Below are 24,133 nucleotides of genomic sequence, written 5' to 3' on the forward strand. Positions count from 1 at the left end.
TACACACATATTTAAAGTGTACAATTTGGTAAGTTTTGATATGCATACACCCATGTAACTAGCACCACAATCCTGATAATGAACACTTCCATCACTCTAGAAGTTTCCTCATGCCCCTTTGTAATCCCTTCCTCTGCTCCCACCCCATTTAGCTAGTATTCTGAATTCTTCAAATAGGTCCTGTGATTCCCTAGAAACACAAACTTGATTGTGCTATTTTTGAAAGTGATCTTTTTGCCCACTACATTTTTAAATTGGCAATTTTGCTTAGGAAAGGTATTTCTCTGGACACTTTTTGAACTTGTTTCAATAAGCAATCATAATACCCGAACATTTTTTTTTCCTATATATATGTGTGTGTGTACACAAACACACATACACACACACACATGTTTGGCTTTCCTGGTTCAGTTAGGACCTCAGGAAAATGTTGGCTAGTAGTACTGGGCCTGTTCCTAACAATTTCAGGGCCCAGAGCAAGAGTACAAAAAGAGGTCTATATACCAAATGTTTAAATATTTAAAGATTACAAATCAAGCTAACAAACTGTGAGATTAAAAGTTCTATCTTGCTACCCTGACACACCTAACTTACAGCAAACATAGGTTTAATAACTTGGAGGGCTAGGTTCAAATTTACAATCTTTGAGGGCTATGCTTCTCTATTGTACTTGAGATAACTTTTTCAGAACTTAACTTGAATAACCTTTACTTCAAAAGATAATGTTTAACTGACCATTGAATAAAAAAAATTTTCACATGGCATTGTCAAATACTTTAATTTTTCTCCTTAGAATTAAAATTTTATAAGTACCTCATTCCTAGAGTAAAAAAACAAACATCGGTATTTATTTATTATACCCACAAAGAAAATCCAAATTTCTTAGATTTTGTGCTTTATTTTAGAAATTGCCTTTCAAGGCTTTCTTACAGGCCCCTAATCTTCCTTGGTCCACAATTTCTACCTCTACTCCCACTCCACTGGAAGAGCCTAAGAATTGAGTTGCCTTAGCTATGGCTTGACTATCCTTATTCCTTCTGAGGACAATACCATCAGTGGATACATCCTAAGCAAGTCATCTGAACATTGACAAACATGTGTTAAAAAGGCTGGGTCTGGAAGTTCGGCCATCCAAAGCGGAGGACCTGTAACCTGGACAGGGCTTCAAAGCCAGCTAATCTGCTTGTTCATTGGTGGTAGCAGGTATAACTGGAAGAACTTGCGATGGAAATTAGCATATCCAGCTGGAGTTCCAACTCTGCCACTCATTGGCTGCACTGGAGTGAGTCACTGAAAAAATCTTTGTTGAACCTCAGTGTCATTAGCTATAAAACTGGAATAAGGACATTGACATTAAGGGCTCAACTTGTTTTGGGGGGGGTGGTTATCAAACTTTTCTGAGCTTCAATTTCTGCGCCTGTTATAGTTAAGACTTGTACCGGCTCCACCTCAGGTTTTGTTTTTTCTTTTCTTTCTGGGAGCAGTGGCGAGAGGAAGAAGGCACAACTTTTTTGAGCTTCAGTTTCCATATGTGTAAGGAGCTAAGAACACAGGGCCAGCCCAGTCAATAAAGTTCCTGGGAGAACAGAGGAAAAGGGACAAAAACTTTGCAGAACGTAGAGGGCTATACATATATGAATTGTCTCATACTTCACAGTCAACAAACGGACGAAAACGCCTTTGTGTGTCTCCTTCCTACTGGCTCGAGTGTTACCACCCCACTACATAAACCAAGACCACTTTTTAAAAAGATTCCCGCCCGCGTTTGTACTCACCTGCGCGTGGGTCACACCTCTCAACGCTCGGACGCGGCGGGTGGGGGCGGGGCCTAGCCCGGCCGGCCCAATGCGACTCCCCGCCCTGTCGCTCCCGCGCCTGCGCCCTACGCACCGACCACCCTCGAGCGCCCCGGCGGGAGGTAAGGGGCTCGCGGGAGGCCGCCGTAGGGTCGTCAGAGCCTGACCCGCATTGTGGGCCCGGCCCGCGGGAGAGGCCCCCCCCTGCGGGAAAGAGGGGCATCAGATCGGAAGTGCGAGCGCCGTTGGGGCTCCTCCCGGCTCCAAGAAGTGGCAGTTTCGTTTTTGGAAGCACTGTCCGAAGCGGGTATAGGGAGGCGGCCGACAGGACGAGCGTGATGGCCTCCCGGGGTCGCGGGGTGGAAAAGTTCCTGGCGTCTGCCTTGCCCGTGACGCACTGTAGGCCTTAGGTCGCCGGGGTCCTCCGGAGACGAGCCCGCCCATCCGATCTCTGGTGGGGGGCGTTTGTTGTGTGTGGCCTAGGTGCGCCGTGGGTGACACTGCGAGGGTGACACTGCGAGGGGGTGACGCGAGGCTCAGGAGTGGTGCGGAGTGGACCAGGAGCAAGAGATCGGAGCCTCTTGTCAGCCAGACTAGGAGGTGGTTCACAGACGGTCCCACATCTAACTCCCTCCTTTTGTAAATTCGCGATCCGAGGCTCAGAGAGGAGACCTTATAGTAGGACTAAAGGCCTTTTCTTCCAAAGTCAATACCCTGCCCCCCAGTCAGAAACACGGGGTGACGTGCTTGAGGAAATTCGGTGCCACCAGTGTGGAGAAATGTGGGATCTCTAAGCCGATGGAAGGTGTTCATTACTCTTGGGTGAGTGTAGGGGGGTGTTTCAGCGATTTTGGACTTTATCTGGGGAATGGGGCTTTTCAGTTATCAACAATCTCTTAAGTAATTTAGTTAACTTCCCAGTACTTTTTTCTCACGAGAAACATGAATATTGTGGTACTCAGCTGATAATAGTTGCAAGTGCTAAATGGTAAAGTCTGTAACATCTGGAAACCCCTCCCCCCAGGTGTTAGTGTGGTGAATATGGTTTCAGTTCTAAAGGTTTGCCCTGGGTTATGTGAAACATCAATCCATACATTACAAAAAGACTATTTTGAAATAATTTGACATTACAGAAAAGTTAGAAAAGTAATACAGAGTCCTCTACGGCCTCCTTTAATGTTCACACCTGATATGACTGGTACAATTATCAAAGGTAAGAAATTAACATCGGTACAATACAATAAACTACCAATTTTCTTCAGATTTCATTTTCTTTTCTTTTTTTTCTTTTTTTAGTAGTAATGACTTTATTCTGTTCCAGGGTCCAATCTAAGACCCATCATTGCATTTAGTTGGCATGGCTCCTTAGTCTCCTCCAAGACCAAGACTGAGGAGCTCCAATTTGACAGCTCCTCAGTCTTGGTCTTTTATGACCTTCACACTTTTGAAGGGTCCTGGTCAGTTATTTTGTACTGTCCCTCAATTAGGTTTTTGTTTTTTTCCCCTTATGATTTGATTAAGGTTATGCAATCTGTTGCTACCACAGGTGTGTATGTGCCCTTCTCAATCATTTGAGGGGTGCCTGACATGACACATTGCATTCAATTATTAATGGCTTAGTTAAGGCGGTGTCTCCTGGGATTCTCTAATGTAAAGTTACTCTTTTTCCCTTTGTAATTAATCGATATCTTGGGTGAGAACTTTTAAACTATGCAAATATCCTGTTTCTCCTTAAATTTTCACTTGCTAATTTTAGCATCCATTGATGGATCTTGCCTTCAGTAATTATTACTGTGATGATCTGATGGTGACTTTGTTTCTCATTTCTTCATTTATTAATGTTCTGTAAGGAAGAGCTGTCTCTTCTCATTTATTTATTCAGTTATTTATCAGTATGGAATCTTTTATTTTTCTACTTGTTATTATCCTACCCTTTTGTTATTTATTTTATGGCTCAAGTTGTTCCAGCTTTGGCCATTGGAAATTTTTTCAGTTGCTTCCTGTGCCCTTTTGACAACCCGCTATCCTCTTTTGAGAACTTCCTTCCTTTCTGGCACCATAAGATGCTCCAGACTTATCTTGTGTTTTCCCTGCCCCAGCCCTGGGACCAATCACTTCTCCAAGGACCCCTGGTTTCTTTTTTTGGAGAGTGGCATTTAAACACCAAGATCTAGGGGCTAGATATGCTCATTGCTACTGAGGTATCATTGCTTCTAATGCCTGGCATGTGCATATATATCAGTGTGTATATGTATATATACACACACACGCATATCCATGCATACACAAAGATTTATTTTTATATTTGTATAGACATACATCTGTACATATATACAGATAGAATATATATATTCTATATATATACCTGAGTGTATATATATACACATATATAATAACACACACATACACACACATATATATATTTTTTCTGTTTATGTTTTTTTAAAAAAGTTCATTCTGATACCTCTGACTCTAACACCACAGGGTTCATTCTTTTCTTGTCCCTTATTTGTAACTTCTTTCTTTGACAGAAGTCTGGTTTTTGTGTTCTACAAAATATTTTCTTATTTGTTCGATCCAGTAATACACATAATTTCAGTATTTCTAACCCATACTTCTATGAGAAACAAATTTACTGACTAGAGTATGGTATAGTTTTGTGTAACCCTTTTTAGCTTTGTAGTATCCAGTTTAAATACAGTTTTGTAAAGTTACCTAGATTATTCTCTTCCATCCCTTCTTTCAGTATGATTATGCTATTTATAATACAGTTAATTTTATTTTTTATAGTGTGTATTCCATTTGGGTTTCCCCACATACTGTAGTTGTTTTTGTTTTGTAATTTATAAAAATTCGCTTTGTAGTATACAGTTCTGTGAGTTTTGATGAATACATATAATTGTGTATCCATTACCACTGTCATGATGCAGAACAATTCTATCACCCCAAATATTCCATTACACTTGTTAAAAAAATTTTAAAAGTAACACAGCTCTACAGAAGTTTGAGAAATTGGGCATTTTTGTGTTTTCTCTTGTCTTTTTCATAGGCATAGTTACATAGTTTGATGTTGATGTAAATGTATTTTTTGTTTTTTTGTGTTTTAATTATATCATAAATATGTTCCAATTTTCTGACTGAAAAATCAAGAAATGCTTAAATACACTTTCATTTATTATTCAATTGCACTTTTAAATCACATTTGTATATTGAATTACGATTTTCCCTTAAGAGCTTACAAACATTATTTGAGCTATTTTATCATCAGCCACTGCTGGACAACTTTGTGTTTCAATAGCATCATGATTTAGGCAATTATTTGAATGTTATGTTCTCTTCTTAGTTTTATATAGGCATTTTGTTATAATTTCATAAAAATGGAAATGCTGGAGAGAAGAAAAAATATTAGCTGGAAGGAGACCAAGAGTTGGAAAACAAGTTGGAAGGTTCTGGGGGCAGAATGGCTTCCCTGAGAGATGGCCCTTATGAGGCCATAGGTTTTTCTTGCACATGGAAAGCTGAGGGGCAGAGTCATGCATAACTCTGACCTGGAAATACCACTATTGGAACTCAAAAAAGAAAGCTAATCAGCATAGGGCAACCTTGAAAACAAGCCACATATCCAGTAACTGGAGATTGTTAAGCATTATAAACATTAGTGGAAGAGAAGACAGAATCATTTGAATTATGTCTCAAATGATACATAAAGTTTAAAGGCAGATGGGATAGAAAAGAGGATCTAGAAAGAGGGAACATCATTGCAAAGCCAAAAGTAGAGATTGGGTGATAATAAATTAGGCGGATCTACTTATGAACATTGTCTTTTCTTGTTAAAATAATAGGGAACTTGCAAAAGTTTTCGTTCGGAGCAGGAACATGTTACAGTTGGTGTTTGATATATAGTAATTTGGTAATCGGGGGAAAAATTGGAGAAGGCAAAATGTCTAAAGGCAGGCCAATTAGGACACTTGTAGTGTGCTAAACATACTGTGCTGTTTGACTAGAGTGATAGGATTAGAAATGGTGAAGAAGGGGCGTGTGAAGAAACATTTTAGTTTCATCAGCATCTATTGAGCACCACGGATGTTTAAAAACATTTTGATAGGAATAGTGATAGGTATAAAGATACATTCCTACAGTATTTACTCTGCATAGTAGAAGAAAACACAAGAAGCAGTGTGATAAACTGGAAAACATTAATGTTAAATAATTTAAAATTTATGAGTCTATTATATGTTAAATATAATAAGAAAAAGATACACCTTGTAGTACAACAGACACTTTGCACAAGCTGGCAATTCAGGAAAGAAGAAATGTAAATGGCTAATAAATCAATCCTATTAATAATTTAAGAATTGCAAAATAAAACAATAATGAGTAATGAGACACCATTTTGTCACCAGTAGAATGTTTAATAAAAATGATAATACCAAGTATTGGTTGGAGTATGGATAAATGGACATTTTGATGTATTGCTAGTAGGAATTGTAAATAGGCACAATATTTTTTTAGTACATTTGTTATCAAAAGTCCTACTTGTGTATACCTACTAATTCGATTTCCAGAAATAATTATAGATGTACTATGGATTTATGTATAAGGAGGGTAATTACACTGTGGCATAGTGTATAATGGTAGAAAATTAGAAACAGCCTAACTAGCAAACAGTAGATGATTAGTTGAATTATGTAACGTCTATGTAATGTAATACTCTGTGTTATAAAAAGATGCATTATAGAAAAATAATTTAAATAAAGACATTATTCTTAGATTATTCAAAATAAACCTTTTTTTTCTTTGTTTATTCATTCATTTATTCATTTATTCACCTAATAACAGTATATTATATTTGTTGCTACTTGCCATTCCACTCTTTTGGGTTTATTTTCTTTGTTGTTAAAGTATGTGTTTTAGTAGTTCTTTTAATGAGGGGCTTGGTAATAAACTCAGTCTTTATATATGTGAAAATTATTATTTTGCTTTCATTTCTGAATAATTTACCTGGGTATTTACCAATTCCCTCAGCACTTTGAAGCTGTTCCTGTCTTTTGGTGTCTTGCTTTGATGAAAAGTTTGCTGCTTTTGTTTTAGTTTATCTGTCTTTTATCCCTGGTTTGCTTTTTTAAGATTTTTTTCTTTGCCCTTGATGTTCTACAGTTCTATGTATTCAGGTAAATTTGTTTTTTTATTTATGCTATTTGGGGCTTATGCGCATTTTCAGTTTGAGGTCCTATAAATTCTCAGCATATTCTCTTTGAATAATGCCTTTTCACCACTTTTTTTATTCCCTCTTTATGGGACTTCTGTTATTGAGCTTCCCATTTTATCCTTTATGTCCCTTATCTTCTTTTTACATTTTGTATCTTTTAGTCCTCTGTGTTCTAACTGATATCTTCCAACAAATAATTCTCTCTTCAGTTACAGTTTACTGTTTACCCATCTTTTTAGGTGTTTGAGTAGGATTTTTTAAGTAGAATTTTAACTTGGTTTATTTTTAGATTGGCCTGTTACTGTTTCATAAAATTGTCTAATTTTTAAAAAGATTCTATTTCTTCCTTTATATCTTTGAATAGTCTAAAATGTACCTATTTTAATTTGCCTCTTAGATTACTATCTCTAGTCCCTTCGCTATGAATTTTCCTCTTTTGTTGGGTCTGAGGACTAACTTTTGGCAATTAACTTCTCTATGTATCTCCAGTTCCCATGCACTACTTACTGTAGGACTCCATTTTTGGTGAATGGAGATTTTCTTTTTTTTTTTTTTTTTTGCTTTTGAGCTTAGATCAAACATAAAATCCAAATTACAAGAAGATGAGATAGTCTGTAAAACCAACACTTCAAGATTTTCCTCTGTCGCAGGGGAACAAGCTCAAGAAGAAAGGAGCACTTGGTGTGGTCCTGGCATGTCATCTGTTTTCGGTCTCTGTGCCTTTCGCCGGCCTCCCAACAGCGCTGCTGTGTTGGGAGGTTCACAACTTCTGTCGTTAGTAGGAGCCACTGTGAGGAGGGCCCAGGGAAAAATGTGCCATTTTCAATGGAAAACAAGGGGTGGTTGCTTGTTATGATGACTATGTACTTTGGATCTGGATTTGCCACACCTTTCTTTATAGTAAGATACCAACTGCTTAAGAAATAAGGTTGTTTTACTTAATCCATGAAATAGATATGAAGGGGAGCATTTTAAGAGGTGCAGTCACTTTGAGAAATGGATCAAACTGTTGAACTCTACATACTAGACATATTTGTAAATAAACATGGCGTGGAAAAAAAAAGATTTTCAAATATGAAAGAAAGAAGAGAAACAGAACATGATTTATAGTAATAGTTTGTAATGTTTCTGGAATGATAGATCCTCTTTGATAATCTCACGAAAGCAATGGACTGGGTCCTTTAAAATAACTAAAAAATACATTCATAAGTTTTCATAAAGATTCAGTGAATCCACAAAGCCTTTTTGTGAACCCCTATCTCTATGGACCCTGGTATACAACACCATAACCCAATGGGATTAACATGGTCAACTTAATTTTTTTTTGAAATATGGAGGTGGTTGTGGCTAATGAGATGGCATGAAACCATGGTGCCCAGCAGTGGTTTTCAAGCATGGTTAAGCAGTGGAGCCCTTTATGTATATAAAATCTAATAAACTCAAATTTATGAAATAGATATAAGTAAATTTTCCCCAGTTGGAGCAAGTGTGGGGTCCTAGAGCCTCATTTTCTAATCCCTGCCCTCTCCGATCCTGGCCCCAAAGGCCATACCCTTGGACTTCCTGGAACACTGGTAGAAAACTGCTGGTGAATTAGAACATTTGATTGTACTTTGAGGAATCCTGGGATCTTATTTTAGCTGTGCCAATGGTTATTTGTATTAGTTGTAGACAATGCTAATCACTTGGTGGAAAAGGGAAGAGTTAATTTAAAGGACATCAATAAGAAGAGTTGGATGCAGTGGTATACTTACAGTATGTAATTACGTAGATACATTATGATATTGGAAATTAAGTTTGATAACAAACAGAAATGGTAAGAATGAAATTTTTTCCTCCAATTTTGCCATTTGACACCTTTTTCAAAAAGGTTTCAATATCCCAGATACATTTGGAAATGAAAACTTTGGCAGTATATTCCTAGTTTTTTTATAAAGGTATTTCTATACATGCATGCATACATCCTTATGTAAAAAATGATGTGGAAAGACATACATCAAAATGGAAAGAGGAGGGGATAGGAGAAAAACATGGAAAGAGAAGTTAACTGGGTAAGCAGATGATTGTTGATTTTATTTTATTCTTTTCATATTTTTAAACATTCTAAAGTGAACATACATTACTTTTGTAGAGAAAAAAAGGTTTTAAAATAAAATGTTTCTTAAAAAACAAGTCATTCAAGTTTAGCATTAAGTTGAATACATATTTAGAATAAATTATAAAATTACCTAATAGTTGGCTTTTAAAAATAGTAAGAACTCATTTAAAAAATTCTTAAATATTTCCCTTTTAGGTTTTTCTATATGAGTAGAAAAGACAGTCGTTGCAAGTAGAAGTGACATAACACTTTTTTAGGATGTCTGACGATGAAGAAAAAGTGAAATTACGCCGTCTGGAACCAGCTATCCAGAAGTTTATTAAAATAGTAATCCCAACAGACCTGGAGAGGTTAAGAAAGCACCAGATAAATATTGAGAAGGTAAGTTTTTCCATTTTCTACCACACACAAAAAATCCAGTTACATATTCTGATTTATATTTGTTGTACATTTTAGCTAAATTCAGAATATTAGATAAGAGGCTTTGCTGCCACATCTAGCTCCTATTGATTTAGCAATATTATTCATTTTTTTTAAATCTGGTTTTTCTGTTCTACAAAGACACCTCTCATTCCTTTTTTTAGGAAGGGATATAAGAATAGAATCTACATTTTTCTAGTTGTACATACTGATGTATTAGGCAGTTAATAATTAAAATGCAAACTGTTTCATAGTGTACCATAGTGTGGAGGCGGCGAACTTTGGCTAAGGGGCTACATTAACTTCATTCACCCGATGGCAAGTGTTTTGAACCTTGACTGTGTGTCTATCAGTAACTCCGATCCTCTTCAGGTGCATGTAGATTAAAGAGGCAAATCATTGTGTGATGTGAGGGAATTTCCCACTTTCACTGCTTCCCTTTGAGGAAAGCCCAACATTGAGAAATACTGCCTAGAGGTCAGTTTAGGAACCAGGAAGAGGGAAGAACTAGTCTCAGGGACTATGGTGGAGGTTGCAGAGCCTGGACTGGCCAGGGTCTGGTGGAATGGTGATGCCATTTATGGGACCATCAGGCTTACTGAGTACTGAGCATTGATTTTGATAGGTTATATTTTTTGATAGGTCTTGTTTGCTGTGGGACAGGTCAGTGGTATTTGCTCCTTCAAAAAAAAAAAAAAAACACCTCTCCCAGTATCATTTTTAATCTGTGTGGCCCTTCACTGATTTTTTTTTTTCTGGGGTGATGGGGTGGCGGGGTGTGGAAGTGATCATTAAGCCTTTCAATATAAACAATATTTATCACCCTCAACTGACTACCTTATACAAGTAAAAAGAATATCAAACATTTTTTCTCCCATAGATAGTGTCTGTCTCCCTAGTACTTAAGTATTTTTAAAAACTATAGAAAGTAAGTGCCAAGAATATTATGATGAAAATTTCAGTGCAAATATGAAGGTATTAGTATATTCAAGATTAATATTTTGTCATTTCTTAATTTCTTTCTTCTTATCCATGAACAATAAGTACTGTGACTTTTAAGGATGGAGGAGTTGTCTGGTAAACTGGTTATTCTGGTCATGACCAAAAACAAATTAAAGGGTTCCATGCTTGGATGAATGAGGAGGGCTTGTTCTGTTAGCACTCTAACAGTATAAAAATAGACTTGTTTACGTTTGATTGATCAGATCCGGGTTGGAGGTTTGACACGCTTTGGAGGTGTGTCAAAGTCCTGAGCTCATATTGAAGTATTCAGTTACAAAGATGACAAGAATTTGGCAGAATTGATTCTGAAAAGCAGAAATAGGTAGACCGTGGTCTGCTGAGACCATTTCTTTCCTTTATTATCCTATTTTACCTTTGAGGTTTGGCATGTTTTAGATTTCTTTTTTTCTTACATTCATTTTACATGAAAGTGCCTGCTGTCATTACCCTCAGAGCCTAATTACATGTACCACCCAAACGATTATCAGTGGCAAAGTCAGAGAGAAAGGCGGATGGGACAGGAATGGGTGTATTACTGATTTGGTTAGTTGTGCCAGACTTCATAAGAAAATTATTCTAGGATTATATTGATCTTCCTTTGCTGGAACAGTTTTCTTTTAGCATTTGGTGAAATTTTTACTTATTGTGGAAATGTTAGTCAATATCAGAATAATTACAATTTACCGTATAGGTGATGTTGTCTGAAACTAAGCAATTAAACTCATACTTATCTATGTTTTATTCCATATTCTTGATTATTCTACTGCCTCTAGGATTTCTCATTAGTTATGAAAGTGACTTTTTATCTATATGAGAATGACTAGCATATTTTAGTACATAGTTTGTGGCGATGTAAAAGCATTTAAAAGCAGCAGTATTCACTGTGGACAAAAGAGTTAAGAACTACGTTTATAGGCCAGGTGTCTAACGATGCCTCACTGTCAGAAAGGCATATTCTTCCTGGGGGAAGGGTGTAGAAAGATAAAATATTTATTATGTTAGCCATCAGTCATCCAATGTGAATTTCAAAGAAGAAAGTCAGACTGAAGGGAAATTGAAGGTAAGCCTTAGTGGAGTGATTCTGCAACATCCGAAAACAATGAGAGCAGTGTGTTGTGGACACCTGGGGCTATGTTCCATAGGTCCTTCAGCATGACACGTTATTACACAAGATAGACGTGATTAGAACGTAATCCTGAAATTTGAAGTGTTAGCATTCAGCTTTCTTGGCTAATGTAGGATAGACTTAAGCATAGTGAATAGGAACAACAAGATAGTAAACGTGGAACTTCATTTTCTTTGTTTCATATTGTAGGGGGTTGAGGGAAAACTTATTGTGTAGCATGTACTGTATTAGTTAGTATGTGGTTGAAGTGCATGTGGCAGAAAACCCCAAAACAGTGTATGAAACAAGACAGAGGTTTTTTGGTTTTTGCTTTCATTTTTAATCTTTCATTTATGGAGATGGTCTAAGCAGCTCAACAGTCATTAAAGACCCAGGCTCTTTTTAACTTGCTGTCTGATGCTCAGCTTGTTTCTATTACATATAAAATGGCAGCTCCAGCTCTAACTCGCACATCCACGTTCCCGTTAAGATTAAATAACCAGAAGTGTATTTCTTCTTTGTTCTCCTTTTTTCTCTCAATTCTCTCTCTTTCTCTTTATTCTTTTAAAGAAACGACTCCTGTTCTTGTTTCATGGATACAGTATCATATCGTCTCTCTATGGTGGTATTATTATTTTTTTGTTCTCTTTAGCTTGTCTGTTTTCCTGGTTTCCCTTTTTTCTTTATTTTCTTTTCATTTATTTCTGTCTCTCTCTTTCCTTCTCTCCCTCTCTCCTCTCTCCCTTTCTCCCTTTCTTTCTTCCTTTTCCTTTTTTGTGGTAGCCTACAGAATTACAGGCTTTGCTTGGTTAGCTGTTGATATTTAAGAGTGCTAATTGGAAGGTATTTGTGTGTGTGTGTGTGTGTGTGTGTGTGTGTGTATGAGTTACAAGGTAGTAGTGGGGGCCTTATTACCTGGAGGGGTGAACAGGTGAGGATCTATTTTAATGGGGAACCACCAGATACTCTTCTCAAGTGTGGTCTTCTCTGGTGATAGGGGCAATGCAATTGCTTGGGCCTGCGGAGAGGGCATCTGGTGGACTACCTGTTCCTTACATAAACTTTAAACCAATCCTGCTGCTTTTAACCCCATGGCACACATCTGTCTGGTTACCTGGTAGGTGGTATCTCTGGTTACTAAGTCTTTTTTGGAGTAGTGCTATGCTTGTTGGCTTGCTTCTTATTGCCTCTCACCCCCACCATCCACCCCTTCTGCAGCCTTAGTTTTCAGCTTTCTCTGGTCAGCTAAGTAGTTGCAACATCTGCATAATCCTTTCAGCTTCCAAAATGTTAAAATTTCTTGTCAACTGATATCTTCCATTGTATTCTCATTGTTCTTGTGAATTTATACCTTTGAAAGTTCTGTACTGTCATTTTAGTTGGATTTTGGAAAAGAGTAGAGATAAGTGTGTTCTATTTGACAGGTTTACTAAGAGGGAAATTATTTATCACAGGAAATAAATGTATGTCAGCTTTTCATAAGCGTTGGTGTTCATTGTTTCTTGCATTGTTAGCACTGAAAATGATGTAAAAAATAGGTTTCTAATCCTCAAGAAGTTTACAGTTCAATTAAGTATATAAGATAGGAAATATTTAGAGCATGATAAAAGGCAACGTATACGTGTGAAAATGAGTGGCTTGGCTTAGTCAGGAAGTATGAAGCCTGAAGTATATGGTACAAAATCAGACATAATCAGTCTTATGGATGTTTTTATTGATTGATTTGTTTTTGTTTTTTAACTTGTGATTACAACAAAAACCTTTTCCATTTCTCTTTTTAGTTTATTTCAATCTTGTAATCACATTTCCCCACCTCTAGTCTTTTTTTTTCTGGCAGAACCCTGATTCACTTTGCCTTCCTCTGGGTTTCAGGATAGAAAAGCCTCAGCCCAGGTGGTGATTGATGAAGGGAGTAATGGGGGTAATTTCATTCGTGCCATTGGTTAGCTGAACAATGTCATATATTCTATAGTTCTGGCTAATGAGACTTGAGGGAAAAGCCTGTTTGGAATATGGAAATTTCTGAAAAAGATTTTTCTACTGTTATAAAGATATACATGGGAGGAAATGGTCCTTCTGCTTCTGCTGGTCTTGTGTCTCCCTGTTGTAACCAGAACTATAGCCAGCAGGCGACAAGTCTGAGGACAAAACTCTTCAAAACTGTAAAAGATAATAAAGCAGAAAGAATTTGGGTGCTTGATGACCTTCTAAGCTTCTGAACTCAACTACCCTCGAATTGTCATCCTACTTCTAGGCTCCATCTAATGTGAGATGATAAATGTCCTTATTATTAAAGCCATTTTTAAATTTTGAGTTTTCTGTTACTTGCTACCAAAAGCATCCTAGTTGCTTTAAGTTATAGATAGCATTGTTTTAAACTGTCTCTGTAGTGCCACTGTGCAAGTAGATAATACAAAAACGATATTTTGTAAAAACAGTGCAGTTTAGAAATGCTTGTTAGTGGCTCCAACTTAAATAAATATTTAAGGAGTTACTTCTTGTAATTTTTTTTAAACATATTAAATCACTTTAACCTTTGTCTCCTCTCCAAAGATTTGGAATAATAGTTTTTAATAATGTAACCTAATTTAGTTATAATGTTGCATAGCAAGTAGAAAGAAGTCTGAACTATTTTATTCCTTATTTTCCTTAGAATTTTGTTATAAGAGATCAGGTCATTTAGTTCAGCTGCCACCCAAGACACTAATCTCTTCTACAGTTTACTTGACAAATGAGCAAATAATAATAGCAAAGGGAGTAGCTATTGTTTTTATTTGAGTGCTATGTTAGGGGTTTTATATACTGGGGGTGCCAAAAAATGTACACACATGACTTGTATTCATCTTTTGTTATTGGTATATATTATTACAATTTTAATACAGTTTTTCCTTTCTTAAAATGTGTATACATTTTTTTGGCACCTTCTGTATAGCATATCATTTAATCCCCACAACATCCTTATACATTCGCCTTATTATTGCCTTCCTTTTTTAGGTGGGGAAGCAGACTTACAGTGGTTAAATTACTCTCTTGAGATTACTATGTTGGTTAATGTGTTAAACTTCTAATTTTGTATTTGAAACATAGTGTGCTTCTAATAAAAATGTGTTGAAAGAGTGAACATACGTATGCGTGTTTACAGCCTAAGATTACATCAGTTGTTTTAGAAGCTGCTTTATCTTGCTGGCTTTTTTATTTGTTTTATAATCAACTAAATAAAATCCATAGGACTTTTTTATATGCACTTCAGCTCTTGGGCCAGAACATATTAATACCTATTTCTTGTACAGTTGCTCTTTTTCATTTAAATGTTAGGCTTTACATTTATCATTGTTACATTTCTTCTTATCATGTGGAATTGTGATCTTTCCTTTTTGTAATTATTCCTTCTAGTTTACGTTATCTGCAAATTTGGTAATTATGCATTCTTTGTTTTCACGGCATTGATAAAAAATGTTGGACAGGAAAGGGACAGAGTACTCTGATATGCTGTCACCATTTCTCTAAGTTCTCACAAGCCATCTCTCTGATAATCTGGTATAGAATTTTCCCAAAGATTGACAGTCTGCAGTGTTTTAAAGGTACTTTCTTTGTGAAAATTGGGTCAATATTTGCTGGTCTCCAGGAGCCTTTCCAATTCTTCACAGTTCCTCATAGATAAGCAAAAGTGTTTCTGTGATCACATTTGCAAGGTCTTTTTGTTCACTTGATGTAATTTCTTTGGGCCTGTTGACTTGGACTCATTTGAAGTATCTAGGTTTGTTATTACTCTTTCTTGGTTTTCATTTTCCTCTTAATCATGTTTATTGTAGACTGTTCTCTTTCGAAGATCACTTTTCTCAATGAAGAAGGAAGAAGAAAAAAATAGAGTTGAATCCTTTTGCTTTCTTTCGTACGTCTGTTAACACTATCTTCTCCATTTGCCCACCTTTAAAACATTGTTTTTTGTTCAAATCTCAATTTAGTTACTTATTGTGGAACATGCCCTGATTGATGCCATCCCCAGTCAAATATAAACACACCATCTTCACACCGCACTGGAATGGACCTTACAGTTCACAGATATAATATTCACTGATGTAACCATTCAGGGGAAAACGGCAAATGCCCATGATCTTTAGAGAGTTGTAAAGGTAAAATTAAAATCTTCCTCATAGGATTATTGTGAGGATTAAGATTTGAAATGCCCCTGAATGCAAGGTAGATACTTGAAAATGGGTTACTTCACAAGTAAGTTAGCCTACCCGAATACTCAGAGTTGGCACTGTCAGTGAATAGTTTCTAATGCATTAGGAGATTTACAGCACTTCTGGGATTCTAGCCTTTGTGTTTGTTTTGGAGTTTGTATTTTTGATAATTTGGTAGGCACCATGAGGTGAATCACGTTTACCTACACTATTATTAATTATTATTAATATTTATCTTCATTACATGAGTAGCTCTCAGTTTATGGCTTGCAATCTTGTGCCATCTGTTTATATTACATAGCTTTTCTGTTAGAGTCTATTTTCTAGTATGTAGATAATCATCTATGAAGACAAACTATTTTATTCTCTCTCTCCTTCTCTCTCTCCCTCCCCTGCCTTCTTCTCCACCCCCCTCACCTTATTGTACTGGCTAGATTTGTCACATGGTTGTCTTTAAATCCACCATGTTGCTATTTTTGTCAGTTTGTCCCATTTTTCTTCTTTTGCTCCCTTCTAATTGCATATTTTTTATGATTCCGTATTTTCTCTTTGTTGGCTTATAAATTGTACCTGTTTTTTTTGGTGTGTGTTTTTTTTGTGTGTGATTGCTTTATAGTTCAGAGTATTCCTCTTTAACTTATAACACTCTACCTTCCTAATATATATATCACTTCATGTATACGAACCTTAAAACAATATATTTCCATTTCCTCTCTCTTAGGGTCTTTGTAGTGTTATTGTCATGTATTTTGCTTCTATGTATGTTATTAATCCCACAATACATTGTTATTTTTGTTTAAATAGTGTTATCTTTCCAAGAGATTTTAAAACTAAGGAAAAAGACACATTTTGTATGTACCTATATTTACCATATTCAGTGCTTCTTTCATGCCTTTGTGTAGAACCAGATTTCTATCTGGTATCATTTTTTCATCAGCCTAAAGGGCTTCCTTTAACATTTCTTGCACTACAGGTCTGCTGGTGATGAATTCTGTAGACTTTTTTATGTTTGAAAAAGAACATTTTTGCCTTCGCTTTAAAAAAATATTTTCTCTTGGTATCGAATTGAGGTTGAGTTTTAGATTTGTTTTCAGTACTCTCTGTCTTCTGGCATTTTTCTCATGAGATGTCTTTTGTCATTCTTTTCCTTGTTCCTCTGTATACATCTGTCTTTCTTTCCTCTAGCTGCTTTTAAGATTTTCCTCTCTCTCACTTATTTTAAGTAATTTTATTATGGTGTGCATTAATATAATTTTATTCATCTTTCTTGTTTGTAGTATTCCTTGAATGTCTTGTATCTATGGGTTTATAGGTTTTTATCAGATTTGGGAAAACTTTGGCCTTAATTTTTCAAATATTTTTTTCTGTCGTCTTTTCTCTTTTAGAGTCCAATTACCTACGTGCTATGTTGCTTTCAGTTGGCCCATGACTACTCAGTGGACACGCTGTTCATTTATTGTCCATCTTTTTTTCATGTGTTTTATTTTGGGTTATTTCTATTGCTATGGTTTTAAATTTACTGATCTTTTCTCTGCATTGTTTCATTTGCTATTAATCCCATCCAGTGCATTTTTCACTTCAGTTGCATTTTTAACTCTAGGAATTCAATCTTTTAAAAAATACCTTTCATGTCTCAGTATGCTCACATTTTTTCCTACTTCCTTGCATACATGGTATACATCATAATAACTTTTAATATCCTTGTCTTTTCTGTTAATTTCTATCATATCTGAGTCTGTTTCTGTTGAATGGTTTTTCTCGTTCCAGGTCATATTTTCCGGCTTTTTTGCATGCAAGATAATTGTTTATTGGATGCTAAACATTGTGAACTTTACCTTGTATACTGAATATTTTTAAATAAACCCAAGTATTTTTGAGCTTTATTCTGAGACACACTTAAGTTATTTAGGAACAGTTTGATATTTTTGAGGCTTTCTTTTAAACTTTCTGGTGTAGCATCAGAACAGCCTTTATTCCAGGGCTGATTTTTCCCCCGTAAAGGCCAATACTTTGGACTATTCTACCTGATGTCCAGTGTATTGCAATGTTTTTCCTCTGTGACTTGTGGTCATGTAACTGTTTCTGGCCTATGTGATCTTTGGGGCTGAGTTCACATGTTCCCTTTCAGTGGTTCTTTTTCTAACCTCAGGTAGTTTCCTCGTGTGCAGGCGCTGATCTGCACTCAGCTATAGACTTGAAAAGAAAACCATGTGGGTCTCTGGAGCGCTGTCAGTCAAGGCCTCTCCTCTCATTGTAATTGTCTCCTCATATGCAGGTCTCTTCTCTTTGATGTTCTGCCCCAAGAATTCTAGCAACTCTGGCCTCCCTGAATTCTCAGCTCTGTTTCATTAATTTTTCTTAAAATATCATGACAGATTAATATTGAGTAATAAATTTAAAAGTTTATTTTTAAACATGTATCTTTGGTTTCCATTCTCATCTTTTTATTAATATCGTAACACTATCCAAAAGCATTCATACTGGATCTGATGACATCAATTTTTCTTATAAATTAAAGCAGTTTGATAGTTGTTTTAAATGTATTTGATTGGATAATGGTTTTAAATTTATGTTTGTAAATATATATTTAATATAGCTCAATTATTTTTAAGCTTAATAGTTATTGTTGAGGTCTTAGGTGATGTAAAACAATTTAAGAGTCTCAAAAGAGGTGGTTTTTTATTTCTCTGCACTGTTCACTGCTAAATTTCAAGAATATGCAGAATAGCTCTATTTTTATAATCTATTATGCCTTACATACGTGAATGGGGCGTTTTCATGTTTCTGTCCTTTCAATGGTTGATTTTTTTTTTTATGTGTAGTATACTGAAAACGTATTTAATGTCATTAGTCCACATCTGCTAACATCTTAATTATTTGTATTTTTTATTCCAACCAAAAATAATATGTGATGTTTGATGTTGATATTCCCATTTTGTATAGTGTAATGCTATACTGTTACCATTTTTTGCTATGGTTCCTGTCAAATGAAACATTTTCCATTATCAGGCTCATCCAGAGTTTCTTGGATGAAGCTTTAAAAGCTGAACATTGCCTTGATAAAAACTAAAACATATATATTAAATGTTTATTCTCATTTTTACATCCTTTTTATCTGTAGTATCAATTTTACTTTTTCTCTCAATTAGACTTTAGTTTCCAATACTTGACACTATCATGGACAGAAATTAAAATTCTTCATGTATACTAAGAATCTCAGATGAATGCTATTAATCTTTATTTTTCACATTCTCATTCACTTTTTTTCCTCTCCAAAGAGTTTGCAATATAGGCAAAGTTTATACTCTCATTTGGTAAACGAAATAGTATCTAGTGATTTTTTTTTGTTTTGCCACTTGCCAGAATTATGTAATGTTTTTGAGAATTTCCTACTTGTATGGTCTTTGGACAATTAACTGCCACTGCTAAGTCAATAACTTTTTCAACTGGTATGTTTAAGTTTTGGTAGATGAGTGGGGATTTTTGTGGTAACTAGAAATAATCACTTTCGTGATAAAAAAAAATTCAATACCTTTCCCCTCTCTTTTCTGTAGTATCAGAGATGCAGGATGTGGGACAAGTTGCACGAAGAGCATATCAACGCAGGACGTACAGTTCAGGTAAAGTTATAATAATGTTTCTAGTAAATCAGTATGAAAAAGAGCCTTAACAAAATTTTGCTAAAATACATGCCTTTGTAGATGAATCCTTTTATGCATATTTGTAACTATTTCCTTAAGGATGCATTTTTAGCAGGAATTACTAAATCAAATGTCATACATATTTTTAAGATTTTGATTCATATTACCAGAATTTCCTCTAGAAATTATATGTCAACTTACACTCTCACAATCACTGCATCTTCCAAAAACCTTATCCACCTTAGTATTACCCATTTCTCTAATTTTTGCTAATTAATTATTAAAATAATGCTGCTTTTTTGTTTTAATCCGGATTTTTTCTTTTATTGCTTTGAAGGGTGAAAGGTTTTTTTCATATGCACCTTGGAAATTGCCTGTTCATGTTCCTTGCATATATTGTATCATGTTGTTGTCCTTATAATTTGAAGATATTGATCTCCACTGTAATATTGTTGAATTAATATAGTGTTGTAAATATTCATTGCTAGTTACTGGCTTTTTAATAAATACATTTTAATTATTTTAACTTAATTTTTAAAAATCATATATTTACATAGTTAAAACTCAAAATAAAATTAAAAGGCTGATAGTACCCTTCCCTTATCCATCTCTAAGTCTTAGTTGGAAGAAACCACTTTTAATCCTTTTGGCCATTTTTCCTGGTTTTTAGCTCTTTATCCCTGAATACTATGTGTAGACTGGTATTTCATAGTCTTGCAGGTTTAGGCATTTTTTCTTCACTTCTTGCCATGGTAGCTGGGGATCTAGCTTTCCACTTTGCTATTCCCCATATTTAATTACGTATGTTAGAATTCTTGGTTGAATTAGTAATTAGTGTCTGTTATTTTGATTATATAGATATTGTTGTTTGTTAAAGCAAATAGTGAAATACAGTACAGCCTTTTGTTTTCTTTGAAATTAATTGCCTCTTTTGTTGTTGTTGCCTGGCTTTCTGTATATTGGTAGTTTTTGTTTTGTTTTGTTTTTTTACTAAACTTTCCACATCTCTGCTACATGCTATCAATCATATTTTTTACATACTCAAATACATCACTTCCATTTTTTTATCCTAAAGACTCCTCCTGGAGCCTTTCTTCTCTCAGTTCCATTCTGGACTCATTTTCTAGGCTTGTTGCACAGCTGCTGTTCTAGGACTTTCTTAGCTGCTTCTCTGTTTCAGGTCCCTGTTTTCCTTGATCTCATGTCTTCCTCATTTTTGGCTTACTCCACTGTTTTGTTGGAGTACCTCTTTCAGGAGTTCTCTAAATAACTTTAAATAATTTTTAAATTACGTGTCTAAAAAGGACCTTTTTCTCCCCTCATGTGATTGCTAATTTCAGTAGGTATAGAATTTTAGTTATAATTCCCTTTCAATTTTGAAGGTGTTCTAGACTTTCCCGTTTAGTGTTGCTTTTAAAAATGTTGATATCATCTGATTTCCTAGTCTGTTTAGGACCTATTGTTTTTCTCTTGGAAGCTTTTGTGATCCAATTATCACTGGTGTTCTGAAATTTGATGATTATGTGCTTTGTGTTGGACCCTTTCAGTCTAAAAACTCATGTTCTTTGGTTCTGGGAAATTTTCTTAACTTATTTATGTGATAATTTTTTTCCCTCTGTGTTTTCTCTTTGCTCTTATTTTTTTTCTTTTTTAATCTTTTATTGCAAGGGCCAGCAAACTGTGGCTTACCATCCAAATCTGGCTTGCCATATGCCCCATTTGTTTACATATTGTCTTTGGCTGCTTTCACACTGCCACAGCAGAGTTGAGTGGTTGCAACAGAGACCATATGGCCTGCAAAGCCTAAACTATTTATTCTCCGGCCCTTTGCAGAAAAAGTTTGCTGATTCCTGTTCTACTGGATGTTAGGACTCTTGGATTGCGTGTTTAAGTTTCTCTTCTGTTTTCTGGGAGATTGCCTCAGCTTTATCTTCAGTTCTTCCTACTGAATTCTTTATTTCTGCTATTATGTTTAATTTCCAAGAGCTTTTGTTTTTTTGATTGTATTTTCTTTTAATAGCATTTTGTCTTTGGATATATTCCAAAGACAATAACTTCTCCTGCTCTTCGAGACACTAAAAAGCTGATGGCTTGTCTCCTGGTGGACTTTGCTTAAAGGTGCTTTGGCAGGCTGGCATTTTCCGTAGAGGAACCTCCAAATATCAGAATCTGGAGGTTGTTCTACTATTATAGTTTAGTTTTCTAAAGAAGAATCCTCATTCTCCTCCTCAGGCAAGTAGGCACTTATTTTTCAGTTATAGAAGCAGGTTAGGTGAAGGCTGCTAGGCTCTCATTGTTCAGTACAGGCTTTTACATAAATCCCTTCTTTTAGCCTCGTGCCTGATGCTTCTAAATCTATAGTCTTTTTCTCCGAAAAATGCATCTCTGGTCCTCTTGCATTTTAAAAAGGTTACTACAGCTGCAGTATACTGAGTAGATGGGGACAGAATGAGATGAATGCAAGAGATTAGGAGGGGGTTACAGAAATAGTGAAGATGGAGAAAAACAGATTGATTTGAGATCTAGATAGAAATTTGACTTCTCTCTCTCTCTATATATGTGTGTGTGTGTGTGTGTGTGTGTGTGTGTGTGTGTGTGTGTGTGTATATATATATATATATATACATATATGTATTTTACTGCTTGCTAATTAGATTACAGGCCTAAGGGTCAGGGAGTATGTCTCCACTATTTGTGTATCCCACAGTACCTGGTGCTCAGCAAGATTCAGTGATTATTGAATGGTACTAAGCACATTAATGTCAATGAGATTATTATGACTTGTGTTTCTTACCATCTTCACTGTTTAATATGTCATTAAGAATCACTTATGATTTTCTTGAGATAATGGTATGGTTAAAGTGTTTGTTTACTGATTTCAAAAAATATATCTATTTACATTATTGACCTCCATCTGGCACAAAAGATTTATGTGTACCATTAAAATAGTGCAATTGAAACTGTGGTTAGATGTAGGTATTTGCTTTGTTTTATTCATTTCTGCCCTGAATTTTGTGTATAGTTTGTTCTTTGCTAGTTTGTGTAAAGATTATTTTTGGACAACTTAATGAGCAATTACAGATTTTCTAGATTTATCATTATTAGATTAATCTAGTAAGGACTATCTTTTCACTTTCATTATAGTGTGTTTATTAAAAAGGAGTTCTTAATTTAAATGCAACTTAATTTATCAATCTTTTCTCTTCTGGTTCATGTTTTTGGTGTATTGTTCAAGGAATGCTTTCTGTCCTACGATCAAGAAGTTATTTTCCTGTATTTTCTATTGGATGTTTTAAATGTTTTGCTTTTAACATTTCAGTCTTTCATCCATCTAGAATTGATGGTATGAGGTAGATAGAAATAAAATTTCATTTTATTCCATTTGAAAAACCAGTTGTCTCTCACTATTAGCTGATTTCTGCAGTGTTCATTTCATATATGCATGGTCTGTTTCTGGTATTTCTATTCCATTCCACTGGTCAATTTGTCTATTTCTCCACCAAGTTCTACACTGTCTTAATTAAGACAGTCTTATGATAAGGCTTGATATCTGATAGGAAAATACTTCCACTTTACTCTTCCTTTGCACCAGTGTTTTGCCTATATTTGGCTCTTTAGTCTTCCATTATAAAATTTGGAATCTGCTTTTCAAAGTCCATACACAGTCTTATCAGGAATTTGGAAATCGCATTGGATTTATTCATCTATTTAGAGAAAACTGACATATTTACAATACCTAGTTTTCCTACCTATAAATATGAAATATTCTTATACTTGTTTATGTCTCCTTTAATATTTGTGTCTATGGTTTCCTGAATGTAGATTGTGGTAGATTGTACTTTTTAAAGATAGTCGCAAAACATCTTCCATCCTACATGATCTTCTGTAGTATGACCTTCCTACTCCTCCCTCAACAGGGGGAATCTGATTCCCCTTCCCTTGAATCTGGGGTGAGGCAGAAGTAATGCTACTTGACTTCTGAGGCCAGGTCCAGAAAAGGTCAGATAGCTTCCACATGTTCTTTCAGGATGCTTGCTCTGGGGGAATTTGGCCATCATGTAAAATGTCCAAGTATCCAGAGACCCCCGTATGGGAGATAGCCACAGCTGAGCTCTTAGGAACTTCCAGTCTTGAGTGCCAGCCACGTGAGAGCCGTCTTGGACGTCCAGTGCAGTTGACTTCAGATGACTGTAGCTTGAGCCGACGTCTGACTCAACTGCATTAGTGAGAACTGTTCAACCGAGGACTTCCTCAATTTCTGATCCATAAAATCATTAGCAAAATCAAATGGTAGTTTTAGGCCCTGAAGTTTTGAAGGAATTTGTTATGCAGCAACAGATGACTGGAATACAGGGCTTACATTTACTTTGTTTATCTATTTCAGCCTATTTCATTAATCTGTTCTTAAGTATTTTACAATTTTAGGGTGGGTGGTTGCGTGTGTGTTTGTTTGGGAAGATGTTAAATGTCTTTTAAATTACGCTTTCTAACTTTTGGTGGTATATATAGAAATATAGTTAATTTTCATGTCTACATCTTGTGGCCAAGTATATTTAAACTCTTTTTATTTCTAATAATTGGTCTAAACCCTTTGGACTTTTTATTTGTAGGTTTTTTTTGTTTTGGGGTTTTTTGAGTAGTAGTTTTCCTCTCTTGTAATAGTACCCATTTTTCC

The 24,133-nt window shown here is 35.5% G+C and overlaps 1 protein-coding gene across 4 annotated transcripts in view; it reads left to right on the forward strand.

The window, feature by feature from the left end:
* The first annotated feature begins 1,837 nt into the window (after positions 1-1,837).
* STX17 (syntaxin 17) overlaps positions 1,838-24,133 on the forward strand; it is a 53,707-nt gene continuing 31,411 nt past the window's right edge. The window contains exons 1-3 of one of the 4 annotated variants that reach the window (XM_019729223.2): positions 1,838-1,918; positions 9,299-9,484; positions 19,372-19,437. In XM_019729223.2, coding sequence (XP_019584782.1) covers positions 9,362-9,484; positions 19,372-19,437 — 189 coding nt within the window. In that variant the 5' untranslated portion in view covers positions 1,838-1,918; positions 9,299-9,361. Of the gene's footprint in view, positions 1,919-2,481; positions 2,619-9,298; positions 9,485-19,371; positions 19,438-24,133 lie in introns of those variants that run through there. The other 3 variants (XM_074330769.1, XM_019729224.2, XM_074330770.1) reach the window with 3 other exon arrangements.

This window comes from Rhinolophus sinicus, linkage group LG04 (genome assembly GCF_036562045.2).
Source record: "Rhinolophus sinicus isolate RSC01 linkage group LG04, ASM3656204v1, whole genome shotgun sequence".
NCBI classification, from domain to species: domain Eukaryota; kingdom Metazoa; phylum Chordata; class Mammalia; order Chiroptera; family Rhinolophidae; genus Rhinolophus; species Rhinolophus sinicus.